Source organism: Sphaerodactylus townsendi, linkage group LG04 (genome assembly GCF_021028975.2).
Source record: "Sphaerodactylus townsendi isolate TG3544 linkage group LG04, MPM_Stown_v2.3, whole genome shotgun sequence".
NCBI classification, from domain to species: Eukaryota; Metazoa; Chordata; class Lepidosauria; order Squamata; family Sphaerodactylidae; genus Sphaerodactylus; species Sphaerodactylus townsendi.
Window position 1 is genome coordinate 2,984,832 of NC_059428.1, and position 24,135 is coordinate 3,008,966.

The 24,135-nt window shown below is 46.5% G+C and overlaps 1 protein-coding gene across 1 annotated transcript in view; it reads left to right on the forward strand.

Moving 5' to 3' along the window:
• The window catches only part of C2CD3 (C2 domain containing 3 centriole elongation regulator), a 127,801-nt gene that overhangs the window by 37,896 nt on the left and 65,770 nt on the right, over positions 1-24,135 (forward strand). The window contains exons 4-10 of the mRNA XM_048493000.1: positions 12,818-13,032; positions 13,862-14,079; positions 15,944-16,076; positions 19,187-19,309; positions 20,460-20,598; positions 20,736-20,881; positions 21,792-22,013. Of these exons, the coding sequence (XP_048348957.1) occupies positions 12,818-13,032; positions 13,862-14,079; positions 15,944-16,076; positions 19,187-19,309; positions 20,460-20,598; positions 20,736-20,881; positions 21,792-22,013 (1,196 nt within the window). The remainder of the gene's footprint in view (positions 1-12,817; positions 13,033-13,861; positions 14,080-15,943; positions 16,077-19,186; positions 19,310-20,459; positions 20,599-20,735; positions 20,882-21,791; positions 22,014-24,135) is intronic.

Below are 24,135 nucleotides of genomic sequence, written 5' to 3' on the forward strand. Positions count from 1 at the left end.
GTTGCAGGTTTTTAAAGAGAGGCTGGATGGCCATCTGTCAGGAGTGCTTTGATTGTCTGTTCCTGCCTGGCAGGGGGCTGGCTTGATGGCCCCTCTAGTCTCTACCAACTCTATGATTCTATGTCCCTTCCGATCCAAGTGTTCTTCAAAGTTACCCAACCTCTTATCCACACTAGACAAGTAGTTTCAAAATTCAATTTTAAATTTAGTAACACGAGACCCCCACCCCCACACTTTCTTTTGCATCCCTGCGCATTTTTATATTTAACTTGTAGTTTCTTGCCTTGCCAATTAGGTTACTTGTGTCTTTTTTGCCATTGTCTGAAACACGCTGATGAGTCAGCTATCGGAATGGCTTGAAACAAAAATAACATCCTTGGTGAGAGATTCATTTTTCAGCACAGATAAAAAAATGTTCAGCAGGAAAAGGTACCTGAAGTTCTCCCGTCTTCTCAGATGTTGGGGACACAATGGTGAAAAAGCCACTGATCGGATGACTCGGGGACAGCTGTGAGAGCCCCCCAATCTGGACACGCCCGATGGGAAGGTGGTCCGTTCTGGTCATTACTTCCAGTACAAGGACACCCATATCTACAGGAAACAAAGTGGGGTTAAACGAGTGGCTGGCTTGGCGTACAATTAAGGAATAGGTTTGTTCTTACAACTGGAGAAAAGGGCAATTAAATATCTGAGTTATCTTCTATATAAAAAGATGGTCTCATTCTGCCTCTTAAATAGTCCTTCACTATTCCCCAGTGAACTTCAACAGAAATGAAGAAACTATGAGAATGAACAAAATTTGGCCACCAGTACTTAAAAACGCTAGAATCTAGGCTGGAAAGAAAAGAAAAAATGGACAATCCAGAAATGGTTGGAATACATCTGGGAACAAGTAACACTGGACATTTTCGACATTATAACAAAGAATCAACTGTGGCAAGATAAACAGAGCGAAAACTTGAAGATATGGACCATATACGAGGACTGGATGAAAGAAGCTGGAGTCAATGAGGAGAAATGGGAGAAAAGACTACAAAGAATGAACTTACTGCTGTTTGTTTGACAAAACTATGAAAAATATAGGGGGAGGGGAAAAAAGGGAAAAATGTATTGTTTGAAAACAAATGAAGAAAAGCATCAATATAAAACGTAATATTCAAATGATGCAATAAAAAATTTAATTTAAAAAAATTGGTTTTGCAACAGATTGGCGCAATCATTAGCACTCATTAATTTACTTATTCACAGCTAACGCTAAGCCCTGCAAAACGTTTCTTCCATATTAACTGAAGGTCAGAAGAGACTAATGCAAAGTTACCTGCAATTAGTAAACATATATTCAGATTGTCAAGCGGGTAGCTTTTCCCATTGGAGACTATGTTATTATTTTGTTTATAAATTGATCGTTTGCAATTTGTTTTAAGCAACACTTGGGTGAAAATGGAAAACATTGTTTTAAAAAATGCATTAAAACAACATTCATGCACAAAAAAACCAACAACGCTAGAATCAAGACAATGGCTAGTGAACACCACCCAGACACAGGATGTCTCTCTGCAGGAAGCAATTAAATGGATTAAAATGCCAGGCAACTGCTATGCAGATACCCTCACTAATTTGATTATGCAACTTCAGTGTTACATATATATGCTAAAATGGGTGGATTCCACTTAACGCATGCAAATTACACTTGCAAATTGAACCCTTAGTACTTCTAGCCAATGCAAATGGTTCTTTCTCCCACCCTGGACATTCCACAGATATATATATATATTCCACTTGCTTTACTACTATCAGAACCTCTGAAGATGCCAGCCACAGATGCAGGCAAAACATCAAGAGAAAATGCTACTGGAACACGGTCATACTACTCGGAAAACCAAAACACACTAGTGATGCTGGCCGTGAAAGCCTTTGACAATACAACATATCCTATTTTTAGAATTCCAAGATTCAACATGTACCTGTCAGGTAGGAGATAAACTGCTTTGGGCCACACCGAACTGGGTAGCAGGTGGTGGTTTTAAAAGTTTTCTGTTCAGCCTGAGAAGTGCCCCGGGGGATAAAGACGGTCCCGTCCGAAGTTTCTCCCCACCACCTCACCCGGACGACGACGGAAGCTGGAGGTTTGGTCACCATCCACAAGATTTTGCTAATGGTCAGTTTCAGAAAACAACGCAGCTGGCCTTCTACCAGGGGCGGCAAACTGGTGGAGGGGGAGACATTGCAAAGGCCTGTGAAAAATGGGAGAGGAGGTATGAGTGGCGTAGTGGCTAAGAGAAGGTGCACTCTGATCTGGAGGAACCGGGTTTGATTCCCAGCTCTGCTGCCTGAGCTGTGGAGGCTTCTCTGGGGGATTCAGATGAGCCTGGGCACTCCCACACAAGCCAGCTGGGTGACCTTGGGCTAGTCACAGCTTTTCGGAGCTCTCTCAGCCCCACCCACCTCACAGGGTGTTTGTTGTGAGGGGGGAAGGGCAAGGAGATTGTCAGCCCCTTTGAGTCTCCTACAGGAGAGAAAGGGGGATATAAATCCAAACTCTTCTTCTTCTTTCTTCTTCTTTCTTTCCTCCTCCTCCTCCTTCTTCTTCATGAGGACTAAAACTAGCCAATGGAGATTTGCAAAGATTTTCCACCCATCAGCACTGAATATTATATCAAGGGTTATTTATATTTTCTGTATAAGTAAATATATTTCATTTCTTTATGGATGTCTTTTTTTCTTTTAAAAAATCTTATTTATTTGCTGAATTTTAGGTTTTCCCCCCTTTATTCGTTTTACTCGGTTTCCTGAAAGAGAGAAAATATACATAGGTGCTACAACTGAGCACCTATGCAAAGTACCCGCTCCTGACCAACCAGAGTGGGAGACAGAGCTACTGAAGCTCAGAAGTCCCCTTGAGCGCTCATATGGAATAAGTAAGCCAAACTGAAACAAATTAAAGCTGAGAAAAAGGACATTTCCGAAATATTGGATCCCTCGTCCTGCCTCACACTGACAGTTCAATCCTGAAGAAAATTACTCCCACTCATTTCAACGGGCTTAGACTACTAGAGAATCTCTGCACAGGATTGTCTTGCAAAAAACTAAATATCTTTTAACAATTTATATAGTCTTTTTCTCTCACTGAGACTCAACAGTGGATTACACAGAGCAAGTCAAAGCAATCAACAAGATGAGGCATCTCATCCCAAACATGCAGGAGTAGTTACGACCGCTCCAGGCTGTCAAAAAAAGTGATGGCTCGCTTGTGGCACGCGACAGCATCCGGAGCTCCACAAAAACCAGTTTTGTTTTTTTTAGTGCAGATAAGATTAAGCGAATTGGAGCCACGTGCAAATCTGGCTGTGAAGATTTGCCAGTTTTCACGTAGATGCGATTCAGCAAAGTTTTTGGTGTCGGAAGAAATTTCCCTTTCTTGAAGCAGAGACCCTGGTGAAAATACTAGTGAGTACCGTCATGACTATAATGAAATATTTTCACAGAGTTTCTGACAGTGGGTTTTTTGGACACGTTTTCAAACAGCCCAGGGGGCAGAGTGGTAAGCTGCAGTACTACAGTCAAAAGCTCTGGTCGTGACCTGAGTTTGATCTTGACAGAAGTGGGTTTCCGGAAGCCAACTTGACTCAGGTTGACTCAGCCTTGAGTGCTTCCAAGGTCAGTAAAATGAGTACCCAGCTTGCTGAGAGTAAATTGTAGACAACTGGGGAAGGAATGGCAAACCACCCCATAAACATAGCCTGCCTAGCAAATGTTATGTCACCCTATCTGTAGAAAACAAGCTTGCTCTCTCATCGACATGACATCCCTTCCAATATTTAAATATAGCTATCATGGCACCCCTTAACCTTCTCTCCTTCAGAGTAAACATCTGCAGCTCCCTAACCTCAGGGCATGGAATCCAGACCTTTGACCATTTTGGTTGCCCTCCTCTGGACCCGTTCCAGCTTGTCAACCTCCTTCTTGAATTGTGGTGGCCAGAACTGGACACAATGCAGAGAAGTGTGGTACAGGTACTTCCCTCAATCTAAAAACTATATTCCTATTGATGCATCCTAGAATTGAATTGGCTTCCCCCCCCCCCCCCCCGCACACTGCTGACTCATGTTCAGTTTGTGGTCTACTAGGGGCCCCTTCCTTCCTTCTTTCCCTTCTGCTTGCCGCTGTAATATCATGTGGCCCCTACCGCCCTTCTTTTCTGGTGTATGTTTTAGAGGGAATAGATGGTAGGCGCCATCTTGAGCTAATGTTAATATTAGTTTTATCAGCTGCATCTTAATGGGGTAGGGTTTATTTTTACTAGAGCCATCTTAACTTATATTTATTGTATTTTAAATTTATTGTGCTCTACTTGTATTGTACACCGCCCTGAGCCCTCCGGGGGAGGGCGGTTTATAAACCCAACAAACAAACAAACAAACAAACAAATAAGACTCTGAGATCCCTTTCACAAGTAGTGTTGTCAAGCCAGGTGTCACCCATCCTATATCTGTGCATTTCATTTTTTCTGCCTACTGTTTAGGTGGAATCTCTTCTCCTTCACTTTGAACCCATGACTCCTGGTCCTAGTCTTTGGGGCCGCAGAAAACAAGCTTGCTCTCTCTTCGACTTGACATCCCTTCCAATATTATGTCACCCCTTAACCTATTCTTCTGCAGGGTAAACATACCCAGTTCCCTAAGCTGCTCCTCATAGGGCAGTGATGGCAAACCTTTTAGAACCTCCTCATAGGGCAGTGATGGTGAACCTTTTAGTGCCAGGGGCGGAGCAAGGGGAAACTGCATCTGGGGCACGCTTGCACCCTGTGCCCCTTCCACGCCCCCACCCTGCCCTGGAATGCCCCCGGAATGTCCTGAAACACCCCGCCCCTCCCCTGGAACACCCTCGCCACACCCCTGCAGGGGCACGCGCCCAGTACATCACGCACCCCTCGCCCCCTTGGTGCTATGGCACTGCCAAGTGACCAAACTGGGGCAACAGCTTGCGTGCCCACAAAGAAGGCTCTGAGTGCCACCTCTGGCACGCGTGCCATAGGTTCACCACCACTGTCATAGGGCATGTATTCCAGGCATTTGACCATTTTGGTTGCCCTTCTCTGGACCCGTTCCAGATTGTCAATCTGTGCTCAGAAATGAACACAGTAGTCTAGGTGAGGTCTGATTAATGGAGAGTAGAGGTAAAGTTTCCCCTTCAGTCGTGTTCGACCCTGGGGTACCACTGCAAGAAGTGATTTCATAGGCAAGCGGTTTTTGTGCAGTACTTTGCCACTGCTTTCCCCGGCTATTCTTTACCCCCTAGCTATGTGCTAGGTACTCATTTACTGACCAAGGAATGGCTGGCTGGCTGAGTTGACCATGAGCCAGCTGCCAGGATATCTGACCCACCGGAGGCTCAAACTCCTGACCGTGTGAGCGGCAGTGCAAGGACTTAACTACTATGCCACGCGGCTCCTTAATGAAGAGTAGAATGGTACAACTACTTCCCTCAATCTAGACCCTATATTCCTATTGATACAGCCCAGAATCGCATTGGCTTTCTTGGCTGCCGCATCACACTGCTGACTCACGTTCAGTTTGTGGTCTACTAAGACTCCCAGATCCCTTTCACATGTACTATTGTCAAGCCAGGTGTCCCCCGTCCTGTACCTGTACATTTCATTTTTTCTACCTGAGTGTAGAATCTTACATTTCTCTTTGTTGAAGGGCCACGAGTTTGACATCTGTGCCCTATTCCACAACATCCCACTCCGTTTAAAAGGCCAGGACGCTTTTCCGTCCAGGTTGCTGTCGAGCCTTGGAGCACAGGTGTCAAACTCACGGCCCTCCAGATGTTATAGACTACAGTTCCCATCATCCCCTGCCAGCATCATGTACCGGGGATGACTATAGTCCATGACATCTGGAGACGCACCACCCTGCTCGAATCAGGAGTCTGCAACTCCAGTTGTTCATGGACTACAATCCCCATTGGCTGTGCTGGCAGGGGCTGCTGGGAATTGTAGTCCATGAACATCTGGAGAGCCACAGCTTGCAGACCCAGCCTACTCTCCCCCTTTAGGTCATGAAAAGCTTCCCCTGAGCGTCCGTTTAAATCGTTCTAAAAGGAGAGGACCCCTTTCTATTCTGTTTCTATGACATGGATGATGGAATAGAGGGCCTGCCAATCAAATTTGCCAAATTAGGAGGGGTAGCTAATACTCCAGAAGTCAGGGCCAGGCCTGGAATGGTGAGAGGGCGGGGCCAAAACTAACAAAATGAATTTCAACAAAGAGAAATGTAAGATTCTACACTCAGGTAGAAAAAATGAAATGTACGAATTTTTTGGGACGGGGGGGACACTGTGGCTTGACAATAGCACGTAATGAAAGGGGATCTGGAGTCTTAGTAGACCACAAACTGAACGTGAGTCAGCAGTGTGATGCGGCAGCCAAGAAAGCCAATGCGATTCTGGGCTGTATCAATAGGAATATAGGGTCTAGATTGAGGGAAGTAGTTGTACCATTCTACTCTTCATTAAGGAGCCGCGTGGCGTACTAGTTAAGTCCTTGCACTGCTGCTCACATGGTCAGAAGTTTGAGCCCCCTGTGGGTCAGATATCCTGGCAGCTGGCTCATGGTCAACTCAGCCAGCCAGCCATTCTTTGGTCGGTAAATGAGTACCTAGCTCGTAGCTAGGGGGTAAAGAATAGCTGGGGAAAGCAATGGCAAAGTACCCCACAAAAACGGCTTGCCTATGAAATCATTGCTTGCAGTGGTACCCCAGGGTCAAACACGACTGAAACTTTACCTTTCCTCTCCATTAATCAGACCTCACCTAGACTACTGTGTTCATTTCTGAGCACAGATTGACAATCTAGAGCGGGTCCAGAGAAGGGCAACAAAATGGTCAAATGCCCACCAGAATACATGCCACATGACAGTGGTGGTGAACCTATGTACTTGTGACGCAGAGGAGTGGCCTCAGAGCCTTCTTTGTGGAGCGCGTGAGCTGCTGCCCCCAGTTTGGTCACTTGTAGCAGTGCCACTTGCGCAAAGGGGAAGCGGGGAGTGCGTGATGGCAGGCGTGCCTGCAGAGTGTGGCGAGGGTGTTCCAGGGGAGGGGCGGGGTGTTTCAGGACATTCCGGGGGAATTCCAGGGCAGGGTGGGGGCATGGAAGGGGCACAGGGCACATGCATGCCCCAGATGCAGTTTCCCCTTGCTCCGCCCCCGGCACTAAAAGGTTCGCCATCACTGCCCTATGAGGAGCAGCTTAGGGAACTGAGTATGTTTACCCTGCAGAAGAATAGGTTAAGGCACAGGTGTCAAACTCACGGCCCTCCAGATGTTATGGCATGAAGCTGGCAGGGGTGATGGGAACTGTAGTCCATAACGTCTGGAGGGCCATGAGTTTGACACCTATGGGTTAAGGCAGTGGTGGCGAACCTATGGCACGGGTGCCAGAGGTGGCATTCAGAGCCCTCCCTGTGGGCACGCACAGAGTGCTCCCCCTCCCCACACACATCAAGGCTAGCTTGGACCTCTGGGCTTAATTATCAGCATTAAACCTAAGACCTAGTTTTGGGGAAGCAGTGTAGGTAACCCTGTTAAGCGCTGTTAAACCCCACTGATTTTCATGTGAAGAACTAAAATGTGATCCTTTACCGCGGAGTAAGCTCAGTTGCTGGCAATGGGCTTGCTTCTGAGTAAACCTTACTAGGGTCGTGATTCACCAGTTGGAAGAGTTGCACGGTTGCTTCAAAGCAAAGACACCAACTACCATCAAGTTTACTCCTGAGTAACGCACGCCTCGGAGCCAACTGTTTTTTTCTAAACTAAAACCTCAGTATTCAGGTTAAATTGCCGGGTTGGCACTTTGCGATAAATAAGTGGGTTTTGGGTTGCAATTTGGGCACTCGGTCTCGAAAAGGTTCGCCATCACTGGGTTAAGGGGTGACATGATAGCTATGTGTAAATATTGGAAGGGATGTCAAGTCGAAGAGAGAGCAAGCTTGTTTTCTGCGGCCCCAAAGACTAGGACCAGGAGTCATGGGTTCAAAGTGAAGGAGAAGAGATTCCACCTAAACAGTAGGCAGAGAGAAAAAATGAAATGCACAGATATAGGATGGGTGACACCGAAGCCGACAACACTACTTGTGAAAGGGATCTCAGAGTCTTATTTGTTTGTTTTGTTTGTTTGTTTGTTGGGTTTATAAACGCCCTCCCGGAGGAGCTCAGAGTGATAATACAGCCTGAAGTAGAAACACAATAAATTTAAGAAATACTGGCCAATATAAGTTAAAGATGGCTCTAGTAAAATAAACCTACCCCATTAAGATGCAGCTGATAAAACTAATAACATTAGCTCAAGATGAGCCTACCATCTATTCCCTCTAAAACATACACCAGAAAAGAGAGTGATTGCAGGGGCCTGTGATATTACAGTGACAGAAGCAGAAGGGAAAGAAGGAAGGAAGGGGCCCCTGGTAGACCACAAGCTGAACATGAGTCGAAAGCGAGATTATTAGCGACAATTCAATTCTAGGATGCATCAATAGGAATATAGTTTTTTAGATTGGGAAGTACCTGTACCACACTTCTCATTGTGTCCAGTTCTAGCCACCACAATTCAAGAAGGAGGTTGACAAGCTGGAGCGGGTCAGAGGAGGGCAACCAAAATGGTCAAAGATCTGGATTCCATGCCCACAAGGGTAGGGAGCTGCAGATGTTTACTCTGGAAGGAGAGAAAGGTTAAGGGGTGCCATGATAGCTACTTTAAATATTGGAAGGGATGTCATGTCGATGAGAGCAAGCTTGTTTTCTACAGATAGGGTGACATAACATTTGCTAGGCAGGCTATGTTTATGGGGTGGTTTGCCATTCCTTCCCAGTTGTCTACAATTTACTCTCTCAGCAAGCTGGGTACTCATTTACTGACAGAGCACTCAAGGCTGAGTCAACCTGAGTCAAGTCGGCTTCCGGAAACCCACTTCTGTCTGAGAGAGATCAAACTCAGGTCGACCAGAGCTTTTTTGACTGTAGTACTGCAACACCACTCTGCCTAGGCTGTTTGAAAACGTGTCAAAAACCCACTGTCAAGAAACTCTGTAGAAAATATTTTCATTATAGTCATGACGGTACTCACTAGTATTTTCACCAGGGTCTCTGCTTCAAAGAGGAAATTTCTTCATTTCAAAAACTTTGCTGAATGGCATCTACGGCAGCAAATCTTTACAGCCAGATTTGCAGTAACCAATTCAGCAATCTTATCTGCACTAAAAAAAAACAAAACTGGTTTTGTGGAGCTCCGGATGCTGTCGCGTGCCACAAGCGGAAGCCATCTTTTGACAGCCTGGAGGCGGTCGTAACTACTCCTGCATGTTTGGGATGAGATACCTCATCTTGTTGATTGAGCTTGCTCTGTGTAATCCACTATTTGAGTCTCAGTGAGAAAAGAATATATAAATTGTTAAAAGATATTTAGTTTTTTTTGCCAAGACGAAATCCCTGTGCAGAGATTCTCTAGTAAGTCTAAGCCACGTTAGAAATATAGGGTGGGAGATGAGGAATTTTTCTTCCAGGAGTTGAACTGTCCAGTGTGAGGCGGAATGAGGATCCAATATTTGGAAATGTCCTTTTCACCAGCTTTAATTTGTTTCAGTTTGGCTTACTTATTCCATATGGCTCAAGGAGGACTTCTGAGCTTCAGTAGCTCTGTCTCCCCACTCTAGTTGGTCAGGGCGGGTACTTTGCATAGGTGCTCAGTTGTACTTGCTTTTCTATACCTCTTTTCTCTCTTTCAGAGGTAGGTAAAGCAGAATAAAGGGAAAACAAAAATTCAGCAAATAAATAAGATTTTTTAAAAGAAAAAAAAGACATCCATAAAAAGTAGAAATATATTTACTTATACAGAAAATATAAATAACCCTTGATATAATATTCAGTGCTGATGGGTGGAAAATCTTTGCAAATCTCCATTGGCTAGTTTAGTCTCATGAGAAAGAAGGAGGAGGAGGAGGGAAAAGAGAAAGAGAGAAGAAAGAGAAAGAGAGAGTTTGGATTTATATCCCCCTTTCTCTCCTGTGGGAGACTCAGGGAAAGCTGACAATCTCCTTGCCTTCCCCCTCACAACAAACACCTGTGAGGTGGGTGCAGGGCTAGAGGAAACTCCAGCTGTGTGAGAGCTAGCCCAAGGTCACCCAGCTGGCTTGTGTGGGAGGTGCCCAGGCTCATCTGAATCCCCAGAGAAGCCTCACAGCTCAGGCAGCAGAGCTGGGAATCAAACCGGTTCCTCCAGATCAGGAGTGCACCTTCTCACCCAGCCACCTCGCCCTCATACCTCCTCTCCCATTTTCACGGAGCCTTTGCAATGTCTCCCCTCCACCAGTTTGCCGCCCTGGTAGAGGCCAGCTGCGTTGTTTTCTAGAAACTGACCATTAGCAAAATCTTGTGGATGGTGACCAAACCTCAGCTTCATTAAGTCGGGTGAGGGTGGTGGGGAGGAGAAACCGGACGGGGACCGTCTTTTATCCCAGGGCACTTCTCAGGCTGAACAAGAAAACTTTTAAAGCCACCACCTACTACCCAGTTAGTTTGGTAAAGCAGTTTATCTCCCACCACAACAGGTACATGTTGAATCTTGGAATTCTAAAATAGGATATGTTGTATTGTCAAAGGAGCTTTCCACATTAGCATCACTAGTGTGTGTTTGGTTTTCGAGTAGTATGACCCGTGTTCAGTAGCATTTCTCTTGATGTTTTGCCCACTGCATCTGGCTGGCATCTTCAGAAGGGAGTTCCTGATAGTAGTAAACAAGTGGAATATATATATATATCTGTGGAATGTCCGGGGTGGGAGAAGAACCATTTGCATTTGGCTAAGAAGTACTAAAAGGGTTCAATTTGCAAGTGTAATTTGCATGCGTTAAATTAAGGAATCCACCCATTTTAGCATATATATATGTACTGAAGTTGCATAATCAGAATTAGTGAGGGTATCTGCATAGCAGTTGCCTGGCATTTAATCCATTTAATTGCTTCACAGAGAGACATCCTGTGTCTGGGTGGTGTTCACTAGCCATTATGTGATTCAGCGTTGTTGGTTTTTTTGTGCATAGATATTTGTTTTAATGCATTTTTTTAAAACAATGTTTTCCATTTTCACCCAAGTGTTGCTTAAAACAAATTGCAAAGCGATCAATTTATAAACAAAATAATAACATAGTCTCAATGGGAAAAGCTACCAGCTTGACAATCTGAATATATGTTTACTAATTGCAGGTAACTTTGCATTAGTCTCTTCTGACCTTCAGTTACTAAGGAAGAAGCGTTTTGCAGGGCTTAGCGTTAGCTGTGAATAGAGTAAGTGTGAGTGCTAATGATTAGCCAATCTGTTGCAAAACCAATTTTTTTTAAATTAAATTTTTTTTGTGCATCATTTGAATGTGGTTTTATATTTGCTTTTCTTTAATTTGTTTTCAAACAATACATTTTCCCTTTTTCCCTCTCCTATATTTTTCATAGTTTTGTCAAACAAACGGCAGTAAGTTCATTCTTTGTAGTCTTTTCTCCCATTTCTCTCATTGACAACTTCTTTCATCCGATCCCTAAGTATGTGGTCCATATCTTCAAGTTTTAAACTCTGTTTATCTTGCCACAGTTGATTCTTTGTTATAATGTGAAAGCCATCCAGTGTGCTTGAATTCCCAGATGTATTCCAACCATTTCTGGATTGTCCATTTTTCTTTTCTTTCCAGCCTGAATTCTGGCGTTTTTAAGTACTAGTGGCCAAATTTTGTTCATTCTCATGGTTTCTTCATTTCTGTTGAGTTCACTGGGAATAGTGAAGGACTATTTAAGAACCCAAGAATAAGAGACCATCTTTTTTATATAGAAGATAACTCAGATATTTAATTGCCCTTTTCTCCAGTTGTAAGAACTAAACCTATTCATGGTATGCATGTTATTTTTCGTTTAACCCCACTTTGTTTCCCTGTAGATATGGGTGAAATCCTTGTACTGGAAATGTGAGAGCGGACCACCTTCCCATCGAGGCGTGTCCAGATGGGGGGCTCTCACAGCTGTCCCAGGTGTCCAGTCCAGTGGCTTTTTCACCATTGTGTCCCCAACATCTGAGAAGGCGGGAGGGCTTCGGGTACCTTTTCCTGCGCTGAACATTTTTTTTATCTGTGCTGAAAAATGAATCTCTCACCAAGGATGTTATTTTGTTTCAAGCCATTCCGATAGCTGACTCATCAAGAACAGACAATGGCAAAAAAAAAAGACACAAAGTAATAACCTAGTGACGACAGGCTTCTAAGTTAAATATAAAAATGCGCGGGGATGCAAAAGAGGGTGTGGGGGTGGGGTCTACGTGTTACTAAATTTAAAATTGAATTTGAAACTACTTGTCTAGTGTGGATAAGAGGTTGGGTAACTTTGAAGAACACTTGGATTGGAAGGGACATAGAATCATAGAGTTGGTAGAGACAAGAGAGGCCATCAAGCCAACCCCCTGCCAGGCAGGAACACACAATCAAAGCACTCCTGACAGATGGCCATCCAGCCTCTCTTTAAAAACCTGCAAAGAGAGAGACTCCACCACTCTCCCAGGCAGTGAATTCCACTGTTGAATAGAGAGGTACAATTACATCCCTTGATCTAGACACTATACTCCTATTGATACAGTCCAGAATCGTATTGGCTTTCTTGGCCGCCACATCACACTGCTGACTCATGTTCAGTTGGTGGTCTGCTAAGACTCCCAGATCCCTTTCACGTGTAGTGTTGTGAAGCCAGGTGACACCCATCCTATATCTGTTCATTTCGTTTGTTCTCTTCCAGGTGTCGCTTGCTCTGGAACCCCTGTCTGAAACCTATGACAGCAACAGCTCCGTTCCAAACACAGATGTGAGCTTCAGTAGTCACTTGCCGGCCCCGGGAACCAAAGAGGCCACCGATTCCAGCCACTATCTTGCCCCATCTCAGCTGAACAGACCCCCCGGCGGGAGCATCGTTGGCAGAGAATCCATCAGCAGTAGCAGGGCCCCTACACCAAGGTGGTGTATTTTGCTTCCGTTGATTTCTTTTGCTCTTTAAATCACAGTTGGTTTGCAATACCCTCAGGTAGATCGGTGCAACTCTGACAGGCTGGATAGAGATCGTATTTGTCCCATGCTGTTTGTCACAATAGTGTACTCAGCAGCCCTCCTCTTCCAGCCCTAGGGAGCAGCAGTGGCGTAGTGATTAAGAGCAGATGCACTCTAATCTGGGGAACCGGGTTTGATTCCCCGCTCTGCCACTTGAGCTGTGGAGGCTTATCTGGAGAACTAGATTAGCCTGTGCACTCCAACACAACACTCCGACACAATTCACAACATGAGTCCCCCCCTCCCCGTTCTCCTGCATTTGTTTAGAACAGGGGTCTGCAACCTGCGGCTCTCTAGATGTTCATGGACTACAATTCCCATCAGCCCTTGCCAGCATGGCCAATTGGTGAGGTCTGACCAATGCAGAGTAAAGTGGTACAATTACTTCCCTCCATCTAGACCAGGGGTCTGCAACCTGAGGCAGGGAGCAGCAGTGGCGTAGGAGGTTAAGAGCTTGTGTATCTAATCTGGAGGAACCAGGTTTGATTCCCCGCTCTGCCGCTTGAGCTGTGGAGGCTTACCTGGGGAATTCAGATTAGCCTGTGCACTCCCACACACGCCAGCTGGGTGACCTTGGGCTAGTCACAGCTTCTCGGAGCTCTCTCAGCCCCACCTACCTCACAGGGTGTTTGTTGTGAGGGGGGAAGGGCAAGGAGATTGTAAGCCCCTTTGAGTCTCCTGCAGGAGAGAAAGGGGGGATATAAATCCAAACTCTTCTTCTTGTTGTATTTTGAAACAGGGGGAAGGACCATTTGTACTTCTCAGAGAATGCTGAGCCCCCCGGCGAAGGCTTTGCTCCAGGGCAGAAGGACCCCTCGACCGTGACTGCTTATAAGCAAACAGGCCTGTTTCCCAGTGGCTCTGATCACGAGGCCCAAGTCAGACGAGGCGTGGAAAACCCAAATCCGGTCCACGTTCTTTCTTTGCACAACCCAGTCTCAAAAGACCTCCTTTCAGGTATGCACATTTCCAGGTATGTGTCTGTACCATCGAGTCACTTCCTGTTTATGGTGACCCTGTGAATTAATGACCTCCAGAGCTCTCTGTCGTTTCAAAACGCGGGCTGGGGCTTCCTTCATTGAGTCGATCCAGTCAGCGTGGGGCAGTGGTTAAGAGCAGGCGGGTTCTAATCTGGAGAACCGGGTTTGATTCCCCACTCCTCCACCTGAGTGGCAGAGGCTTATCTGGTGAACCAGGTGTGTTTCTGCACTCCTACATTCCTGCTGGGTGACCTTGAGCTAGTCACAGTTCTCTCAGAACTTTCTCAGCCCCACCTGCCTCACAAGGTGTCTGTTGTGGGGAGGGGAAGGGAGAGGAGCTTGTAAGCTACCTTCAGTCTCCTTACGGGAGAGAAAAGTGGGTATAAATCCAAACTCTTCTTCTCATCTTCCTCTTATATTGGGTCTTCATCTTTTTCTACTGACTTCAGCTTTTCCTAGTATGATTGTTGTCTCCTGTCACTCCAGTTTCCCTCACAATGTGACCAAAGTACAACCGCCGCAGTTTAGTCATTTGAGCTTCTAGGGAAAAGTCAGACTTGATTTGATCTGGAACCTTTTCGACCTGGGACCTTATGCAGCTCCGCAGGGCTCATAAGACAGAGCTGTTCCACCAGGCATATGGTTGAGGCAGCCGTAGTAGCATCTGCCTCCCACCCACCCTTTTTCCCCCTTTTTGTTAAGAACATAAGGAAAAGCCTGCTGGGTCAGACCAGAGTCCATCTAGTCCAGCACTCTGCTACTCACAGTGGCCCACCAGGTGCCTTTGGGCCAGTAGAGGGCCCTTTCTTCGCTTCCTTGTACTCGCTGCTGCTACTGCTACCATGTTCAGCGGGTTCGAGGCTGCAGGGGGTAGTGGACGCAGGCGCAATGTGAATTCTCACAGCGGCTCCGAACAGGTTTGAAGCGTTGCATCGGAATAAGGGGTAGACACCTGCAACGACAAGAACAGCAGAGTATTGCATGGTTCCTCTGAGACAGTGGCAGTATTTTATATACTTAAGCCAGGCAGTTCTTGATTATGGAAATCTTTAGAACCATAGAATAGATTTTTCAACAGTGGCTGGATGGCCATCTGACCAGAGTGCTTTAATTTAATTTTAATTTTTTGAATTAGCCTGCTGGGTCAGACCAGAGTCCATCTAGTCCAGCACTCTGCTACTCGCAGTGGCCCACCAGGTGCCTTGGGGAGCTCACCTGCAGGATGTGAAAGCAATGGCCTTCTGCTGCTGCTGCTCCCGAGCACCTGGTCTGCTAAGGCATTTGCAATCTGAGATCAAGGAGGATCAAGATTGGTAGCCCTACCATCTGGCAATTGCGAGTTTGTCTCACCCTGCAGGAGTACTGTATGTTTCGCCATCTAGATAAAAGTAGTTGTATCCTGGGATTTTTATTTAAATGTTTAGATGATCTTATGTCTGATATATGTTGTAAGCCACCCTGAGCCCAGAAGGGGAGGGGTGGCCTAATAACTCGAATAAATAAGAATTAGAATAAATAATAACCCAACATTCTTCTTGTTGGCTTTCTTCCACTCCCATACATAGTAATGGGGAACCTATAGTATGAATTATCTTCCTCTTGGTCTTCAGTGATTCATCCTTTTCTAGCTCTTTCATGACCCAGTCTTAATTTCCTTCTAAACTGGATTGTAAAAACCACTAACTATCATATAACAGGACACATGTCCTTATTAGGTTCCTCCTCCTTTAAATAATGGAAGAGTGACTTACCTCTAAGGACATTTTGGTAAACTCCCTGTGCATTTGTTTGTTTGCATTTGGAGATATTGCAAGCCTTAATTCCTGCGCTTTTCCTCCAAGCTCTCTTGGATCGCGGCAATAAGCTTCGGAACGCCATGGTTGCATCCGCTATGAAATCCAGTCCTGATTCTGACATTGAATTGTATGGAGCTCATCCTTCCATAAAGCCAGAAGATCCTAGAGCATCAGGAAAGTGAGTTTGGGTGGGTAGATGGTTAATATTTCTGACATAAATTTGAATGGAGTGAGGTTGGAATGTGTGGTACCCAGAAAAAACGCTCTTTGTCAGGGGGATGCGTATCTGAATAAACCATGTAACTGCCAGAGATGCCAAGTAATGCCTCTTTGATGTATATGACCAGCCTGCTATATGTTACCACTGTCATCTATGCATTCTTTCTTTGACCTGCACTTTATGGCTTTGCATTCTTAGTAAACTAGGCCTCCCCTGCCTCACCTATCCTAAGCCTAAGCATTTTATTGTCATTGTGCACGCACAACGAAATTTACAGCAGCATTCCTCGATGCACACAATTTCAGACTCATACCCCATCCTCACTTTCCCCTTCCTCCACCCATCCCTACACAGCCCCAAACACATCAACACGAAGCCGCGGAGTTCAGCATCGCCACAGCTCTCGAGTAGAAGCTGTCTCTAAGCCTCTTTGTCCTAGTTTTGATAGACCTGTATCGTCTGCCAGATGGTAACAGTTCAAAAAGAGAGTGTGCTGGATGAGACAGAATATTTTGGGCTTTCTTTAGGCTTTGGGAATTATAGAGTTCTTCCAAGGAGGGGAGAGGGCAGCCAATAATCCTCTGTGCAGTAGCGATCACCCTTTGGAGCACTTTCCTATCTGCCACTGTGCAACTGGAGAACCATACGCAGATACAGTAGGTTAAGACACTCTCTTTAGCACAGCGGAAAAAGGACACCAGGAGTTTTCCATTCCGTTGTTGTTTCCTTAAAAGTCTCAGATAGTACAGTCTTTCCTGTTAGAAAAGAGTTAGGACTGTTGTCCTGTTGTGGACAGGAGACCAGGTGGCTCTTTTGCTGTTGGTTGCTGACCTTGGGGCAGTCTCGGTTCCAGAGGTTGCCTCTGGGAAGTTGGGAGGGGGGATTTGTAGGGGATCTAGGGGTCTGCCAATGCCAGCTTCATTAGAACTGGCTTTGCCAAGTATGGTGCTTGAAGACTTCATCAATAAATGCTGCCGATTGATACTTCAGGGTCTGTTTATTGGCTTGAGGTTCCGAGACCTGGCACTCTAAAGGGTCAGGTGACCTTTCAGTATTTCCGTCCAATTCTCTCTTCCTCCTGCGGCCCTCCTTCCTGCTACATTTGGGTTGAGGGTTTATTGTTGTGGCAGGCAACTCTTCAAACAGTGGGCCCGTGGACAGCCCCTTGGCTGAGAGTTCTTCATTGCAACACTTCGCATGTATACTCGATTATATAGGGTATAAAATATTTATAATTATGTTTCTTTTCTTTAAATATAAAACTAATAAAATATTGGTTGTTACTGCAGTCTGCAATCACCTTCTGTTACAGAGAACATATTTTCAGAATTCTTGTGCAGGTGGCCCAAATCAAAAGCCAGGTGTGCAGAGGCGAGTCCAGGCTGCCGTGTGGATTTTGCTGGGGAACGCAGATGTAGCAAAATAAGCTGACTAACGAATCCCTCGAATTGCACCAGTCTTCTCCGATTCTTGACTCACCCACGCTCCGATTAAAAAAAACAGATCTGGGGATATATCTTGTTTTCGGCAGTGGTCTCTTCCCCACTTAAATTCAATTCAAGAAGGACATTGACAAGCTGAAACGGGTCCAGAGGAGGGCGACCAAAATGGTCAAAAGTCTCAAATCCATGCCCTACGAGGAGGGACTTAGGGAGCTGGGCATGTTTAGTTTGGTGAAGACTAAGTTTAGTTTGGCCCTTTGTCCTATTCAGAAGCTTATAGGAAATTAACAGGTCAACTATTGGATAGAGAGTTCTCTACCCTAATCACCGCAGCCAAGAAAACGTGCCCCCCCCCCCCCCGTATTTTTCTCTCCCATTTGAACGGGGCCACTTGGCACACTACCTGTATTGCTTATTAAACCCTGTTCAAAGGAGAGCCATAATGCTTGCCAGGTTTAATGTTATGCCTTCTGCCTTGTTACATGGCAGATTTAATAAGCAAGAAAAGGCTAAAAGATTGTGCCCATGTAACGATGGCTCAGTTGAATCTCTGGCCCACCAATTACTTCACTGTCTCAGATTCAAGGAAATCAGATCCAAGTATGTGAATCTCACTCCTTTACATTTACCCGATCTCCCCGATTTATTTAGATTACACTACTTGTTGGACAACCTGATCCTTCTCTCTGTATGATAGTGGCAGACTTTCTCCTGGAAATTACTAAATGCCAGTAGATTTCCTTCATCCTAACATGTATATCCTGCATTGTATATGCTTTTTTAATCTGGTTTATTATTGTTGTACTGCTGTCTGTGCCAATAAAGGCTTGCTTCTTCTAGTTTGGTGAAGAGAAGGTTAAGAGGTGTCTGTTGAAGCAGCGGATTTACTCGGAGTAGACCCCCTTGCAGGACGCAATGTAGACAAGAACTGACAGACACACAGTCACCAGTGCAGTTCTAGTTATTGCTATCTACTGACAAAGTGCTTCGCCAGACCACAGGTGTTTTCAGGCACACATCACACTGCTGTCTGTGCTAACTATATACAAAAGAGGTACCAATCAGGTGCCCTCACCTTATCAGGTTTGCACACGGTACAAGCTGTGCACTCAGTCCTAATCTGCACACGGCACCTGTTAGAAGGAGGGTCCAGCTGTCATTTAGATTTTGCTCATCTAAACACATGTTCTGACAGTGTCATGATAGCCATGCTTACATATTTGAAGGGATGTCATGTTGGGGAGGGAGCAAGCTTGTTTTCTGCTGCTCCAGAGGCTAGGACCAGGAGTCATGGGTTCGAGGTTCAGGAAAAGAGATTCCACCTAAACCTCAGGAAAAACTTCCTGACCATCAGGGCTGTTCGACAGAGGAATACACTGCCTTGGAGAGTGGTGGAGTCTCTTCCTTTGGAGATTTTTCAAGAGAGGCTGGATGGCCCTCTGTCAGGAGTGCTTTGACTGTGTCTTCCTGCATTGCAGGAGGTTGGACTGGATGGCCCTTGGAGGTCTCTTCCAACTGCATGATTCTATGATTCTAAATGCTAAATGAGATGCTATTATAATTGTGCTTGATGGTCTCATTCGGCACTCCTTCCTCTGTTCATCACTATTGGGCTGTTTCACCCAGGAATCTGAAAAACCTGAACTCTGTCCTCTTACCGGCTGGCGAGGATCCCCTTCAACCACTACCTGACATCTCGGGATTTGATCTGCATACTGAAAACAGAGCAATCGAGCTCCTGCTAGGCAGGTAAGCTGTGAAAAGTCTGCCGAGTGCCGGGGTCCCCAACACACGCCAGCTGAGTGACCTTGGGCTAGTCATGGTTCTTTGGAGTTCCCTCAGCCCCACTTACCTCACACAGTATTTGTTGGGGGCGGGGGGAGGGAAAGAAGATTGTAAGCCCCTTTGAGTCTCCTTACAGGAGAAAAAAAGGGGGGGGTGTATAAATCCAAACTCTTCTTCTTCTCGTCTTCATTTTAAAGAAACACACCCTCACAACATTTTGCATCGTTACACACTCCTTTTGAACACCGTTTATTTGGGGGGGGGCTCTTATTTTAAGGGATGAACGAGGATGCATTTTGTGATGCAATTGACTATGCAGGTATAATGGAAGTCGAGGAGCTGCTACCTTCAGAGGATCACATCCCCCCACCATCGACCCTCTGCATACAAAGCAGCTGCTTCTCCCCTCGGCCAGCCTGTGATCTTGTCGGGAGATAAAATTAGCCCCTCTTTATCACCCTTTTTCCCTGTGACTTCACCTTTTCCCTTCATTGTCAGTGCTGCCTTCTGTGACCAATTACCCTCCAGCGCTCTGGCATACAGTGGGACCGGAAGCGCGTGGGGGCAAGAAATCAGAGAGAGGAGGCCTGCTGTGGCAAGATTTCTTGCCCTGACGTGCTTCCTCTTGCCCCGCACGCGCTTCTTGCTTTCCATGGGGAAAGCTGGAGCACTTCTGCACGCCAGAGCGGGGCAAGGGCAGGGAATACCCTGCCTTGCGTAATCGGCTTGTCTGAACCATTTCCAAGCCGAACCTTATAGTTCACCTCCGGTTTGCATAGTGCAGGGGTCTGCAACCTGTGGCTCTCCAGATGTTCATGGACTACAGATCCCATCAGCCCCTGCCAGCGTGGCCAATTGACCATGCTGGCAGGGGCTGATGGGATCTGTAGTTCATGAACATCTGGAGAGCCACAGGTTGCAGACCCCTGGCATAGTGTGTTCCTTTAGCGCAGGGTGCTTTCGGCTCGCACGAGATGTCATATCCTGCTCGGGTGGAAATCAGAGGAGACCTGCATTTTGTCACCGGCTCTGTTCAAGAGCAAAGCAAAACAGGAGATCCTGCCCGTTGTGTGTGTAAACCGTGCGTTCGTAACTCTTTTGTGTTCTTCCACAGGTCCGACATTCCCCCCGTAAGTCTCCTGGATGGCTCCCCTCCAGACTCGGTGTCCCTTGGGAGCGAGGCGTACGGCAGCGAGCTGAACGATCCCCACTACGACCAGAGCCTGCTCGAGAACTTGTTCTACACAGCTCGGGTAAATCGCAGAGCAAAATACAACCAGAATCCAACGGCCTCTGAAACGCAAACAAATTTTATTCCAGCATAAGCTTGGAGCTCCCTTTCTCTGATAGATTCTAATCGTTGTCTAATTTTCTCCACCTCCCTCCCTAGAAGTCCGACAGCAGCTTAAGCGACTTCCTCAGCGATGAGGAAAACCCCACCTCTTGTGAAAAACACATCAAAATCCAGAAGTCGCAGAATGTCTCCGAGTCTGGTTCTGTGGGGCAGAAAGGGAAGGCTGTGGAGACAAACGTCAGGTGTGTCTATGTAATGAAGCTGCTCCAGTTTCTTCAGGCGTCTGCAAGTCTTGACACCTTTCCCACAGTCCAGAGGTCTGTCAAGGAAGTCCGGGTTGCTACGCAGAGGAAGGCAACGGCAAACCATCTCTGTAAGCTTTCTATCCTGACCTAGGTCGATTCCACACTTGCATTATTGATCTAAGTTCGAGCTGCGTTCGACCTAAGTGCTCCGCACAACCACTGGGATCGACGTGGTTTTGTACCATCTTCGCCCCGTGTAACGGTCAAATTTCCGACTCCAGTTGGCAACTACTCCTTTTCCAGGGAACCACGCTCGAACTCAGCTCGATTCCAGTAAAGTGCGGAATCTCTGGTGCCAGGAGTCCCCCATTCAGCCAATCACAGCTGAGTGTTTCGGGCATGCGTACAGCTGGCCAATCAAAAAACGCCACCTTCGTCCCTCCATTCCTGTGGCAGTTTTTTTTTATAACGTGTGTGGGGATAGACAGAACATGGCTGTAGAACAGTAGCCAATCGGAACGGAGCGGCGAAGAGGCGCAGTATGATCCCGCCCACCGAGCTGGGATCAAGCTGGTTGCAGTGGGGAACAACAATGGCTTCGACCTAGGTCAGTACCCTTCTCAGGGAACTGGGTCGAACCTATTTTACTCGTGTGTGGAATCGCCCCTAGATGGCCCAGGGGCTAGCCAGTCTTAGAAGCTAAGCAAGGTTAGCGCTGGTTATCTATTGGATAAGAGACCACCAAGGAAGTCCAGGATCTCTGTGCAGAGGCAGGCAATGGCAAACCACCTCTGATTGTTTCTTGCCTTAAAATCCCCAAGGGTTCGCCGCAAGTCGGCCTCGGTTTGGTGGCGCTTCCCAGCATGGCCACAACAGCCCTCTTTGTCTGCATTCCTTGTCTCGGCAGTTCTCCTGCCAGGCCTCTTCACGAGCCACACGTGGAACCAGCGGGAGAAGCGGCGCACGCAGTCAACTTGAGTCTCGACAGGCTGGCGACGCTGGGCCGGATCCATGTGGCCAGAGTGGTGGTCGAGAGTCTGAAGGTCCCCCTGGAAGCCGGCACTCAGAACACCCCCGGCAAAAAAAGCTCCGTGGGGAAGCCCCCCAAGCCAGCTTCGGCTCCAAAACGGTAAGGAATCTCATTCTATCTAAAAGTGTGAGGCCATCCAGGGTCTGGTGATATTGATGCTGGTCAGCAAGGGAATCTATAGATGTGTGATTGCTGATGTGGGTCGTTAAAGTGCCACAAAACACTGTTGTTTTTCTTGTGTTCCTGTGTTGTGTGTTCCTGCATTGTGTGTTCCTGCATTGCAGGGGGTTCTTGTGTTCCTGTGTTGTGTGTTCCTGCATTGCAGGGGGTTCTTGTGTTTCTGCAGCAGTGGCGTAGGAGGTTAAGAGCTCGTGTATCTAATCTGGAGGGACCGGGTTTGATTCCCAGCTCTGCCACCTGAGCTGTGGAGGCTTATCTGGGGAATTCAGATTAGCCTGTACACTCCCACACACGCCAGTTGGGTGACCTTGGGCTAGTCACAGCTTCTCGGAGCTCTCTCAGCCCCACCTACCTCACAGGGTGTTTGTTGTGAGGGGGGAAGGGCAAGGAGATTGTGAGCCCCTTTGAGTCTCCTGCAGGAGAGAAAGGGGGGATATAAATCCAAACTCTTCTTCTTCTTCCTGCATTGCAGGGGGTTCTTGTGTTCCTGCATTGCAGGGGGTTGGACTTGATGGCCCTTGTGGTCTCTTCCAACTCTATGATTCTATGATTGTAACAGGCTAACTTCGGTACTACTCTGGAACCAGGGGGCATTCATTGAAAATGATGGGGGGAAGAATTAGGACTAATAAAAGGAAACACTTCTTCACGCAACGTGTGATTGGTGTTTGGAATATGCTGCCACAGGAGGTGGTGATGGCCACTCACCTGGTTAGCTTTAAAAAGGGCTTGGACAGATTTATAGAGGAGAAGTCGATCTCTGGCTCCCAATCTTGATCCTCCTTGATCTCAGATTGCAAATTCCTTAGCAGACCAGGTGCTCAGGAGCAGCAGCAGCAGCAGCAGAAGGCCATTGCTTTCACATCCTGCACGTGAGCTCCCAAAGGGGGGCCACTGCGAGTAGCAGAGTGCTGGACTAGATGGATTCTGGTCTGATCCAGCAGACCTTATGTTCTTATGAATTCCCTTTTCTGCTCATATTTATTTATTTTTATTTATTTAAATTTACATCCCACCTTTTCCCCGCAGGGCTCAGGGCGGGTCACCATATGAAATTTAACAACATATAAAACTATACATACCACATTCCTATAAAAACCATTTAAAACATTTAAGACCATTTAAAAAGCTAAATACAGCATTAGTGCCTATCATTAAAATTGGTGGCACAAAATAACCCTTTCCGCCTTCCCTCCCCCCTTTGCCCCTCCCCCCACACCCCAGAGGCCAAACGTGATGGTCTACATAACATTCAATCCGGCTGGCTAGATGGAAAGGCCTGGTGGAACAGCCGTGTCTTGCAGGCCCCTGGGACTGGTACAGCTCCCGCAGACCCCTAACATCACTTGGAAGCTTGTTCCACCAGGCCGGGTCTTAGAGATCTTATTTGTTTAAACTCTTCTTCCCCTAAGCATTTCGTCCCTGCTTTAATCAAGCTGAGTGCGCTTTGCGTCATATCTTTACATCCTGGGTTCCTCCTTTCTGATACCCATCCCACCTTCAGTCTGGGATATAAGAACTCAGGAATCTCCATTCCCACATGTATCTGATGAGGTGAGTGTTGACTCTCAAAAACTCATATCCCCAAAATGTTGTTGGTCCCTAAATTTATTTTAATTTTATTTATTGCTTCAATTTTTATACCGGCCAATCTCCAAAGGGTCCGGGCGGTGAACAACACAATTCAACGTCAGGCAGGAGCAAGTCATACATAAAATATAAATACATAGGCTCCATCCCATATCATCAATAAAATAACTTAAAACTCATAAAAACAGCGAAAACAGTTAATACATAAATAGACAGGAGGCGTCCAAAACCCCAATTTAAAACCTACCCCCAAAAAGGGGGGACGGCGGGCCCCTCAATATGAGGGGACCCTGATGTAACAGCCCCAAAGCAAGGAGCAGTAAGGGGCAGTAAGGGGGCACCATATCAGCGGCCGGACACTCCAAAGGCCCGGTGGAACAGCACAGTCTTACAGGCCCTGCGGAACTCACCCAGGTCCCGCAGGGCCCGGACAGCTGGAGGAAGGGTGTTC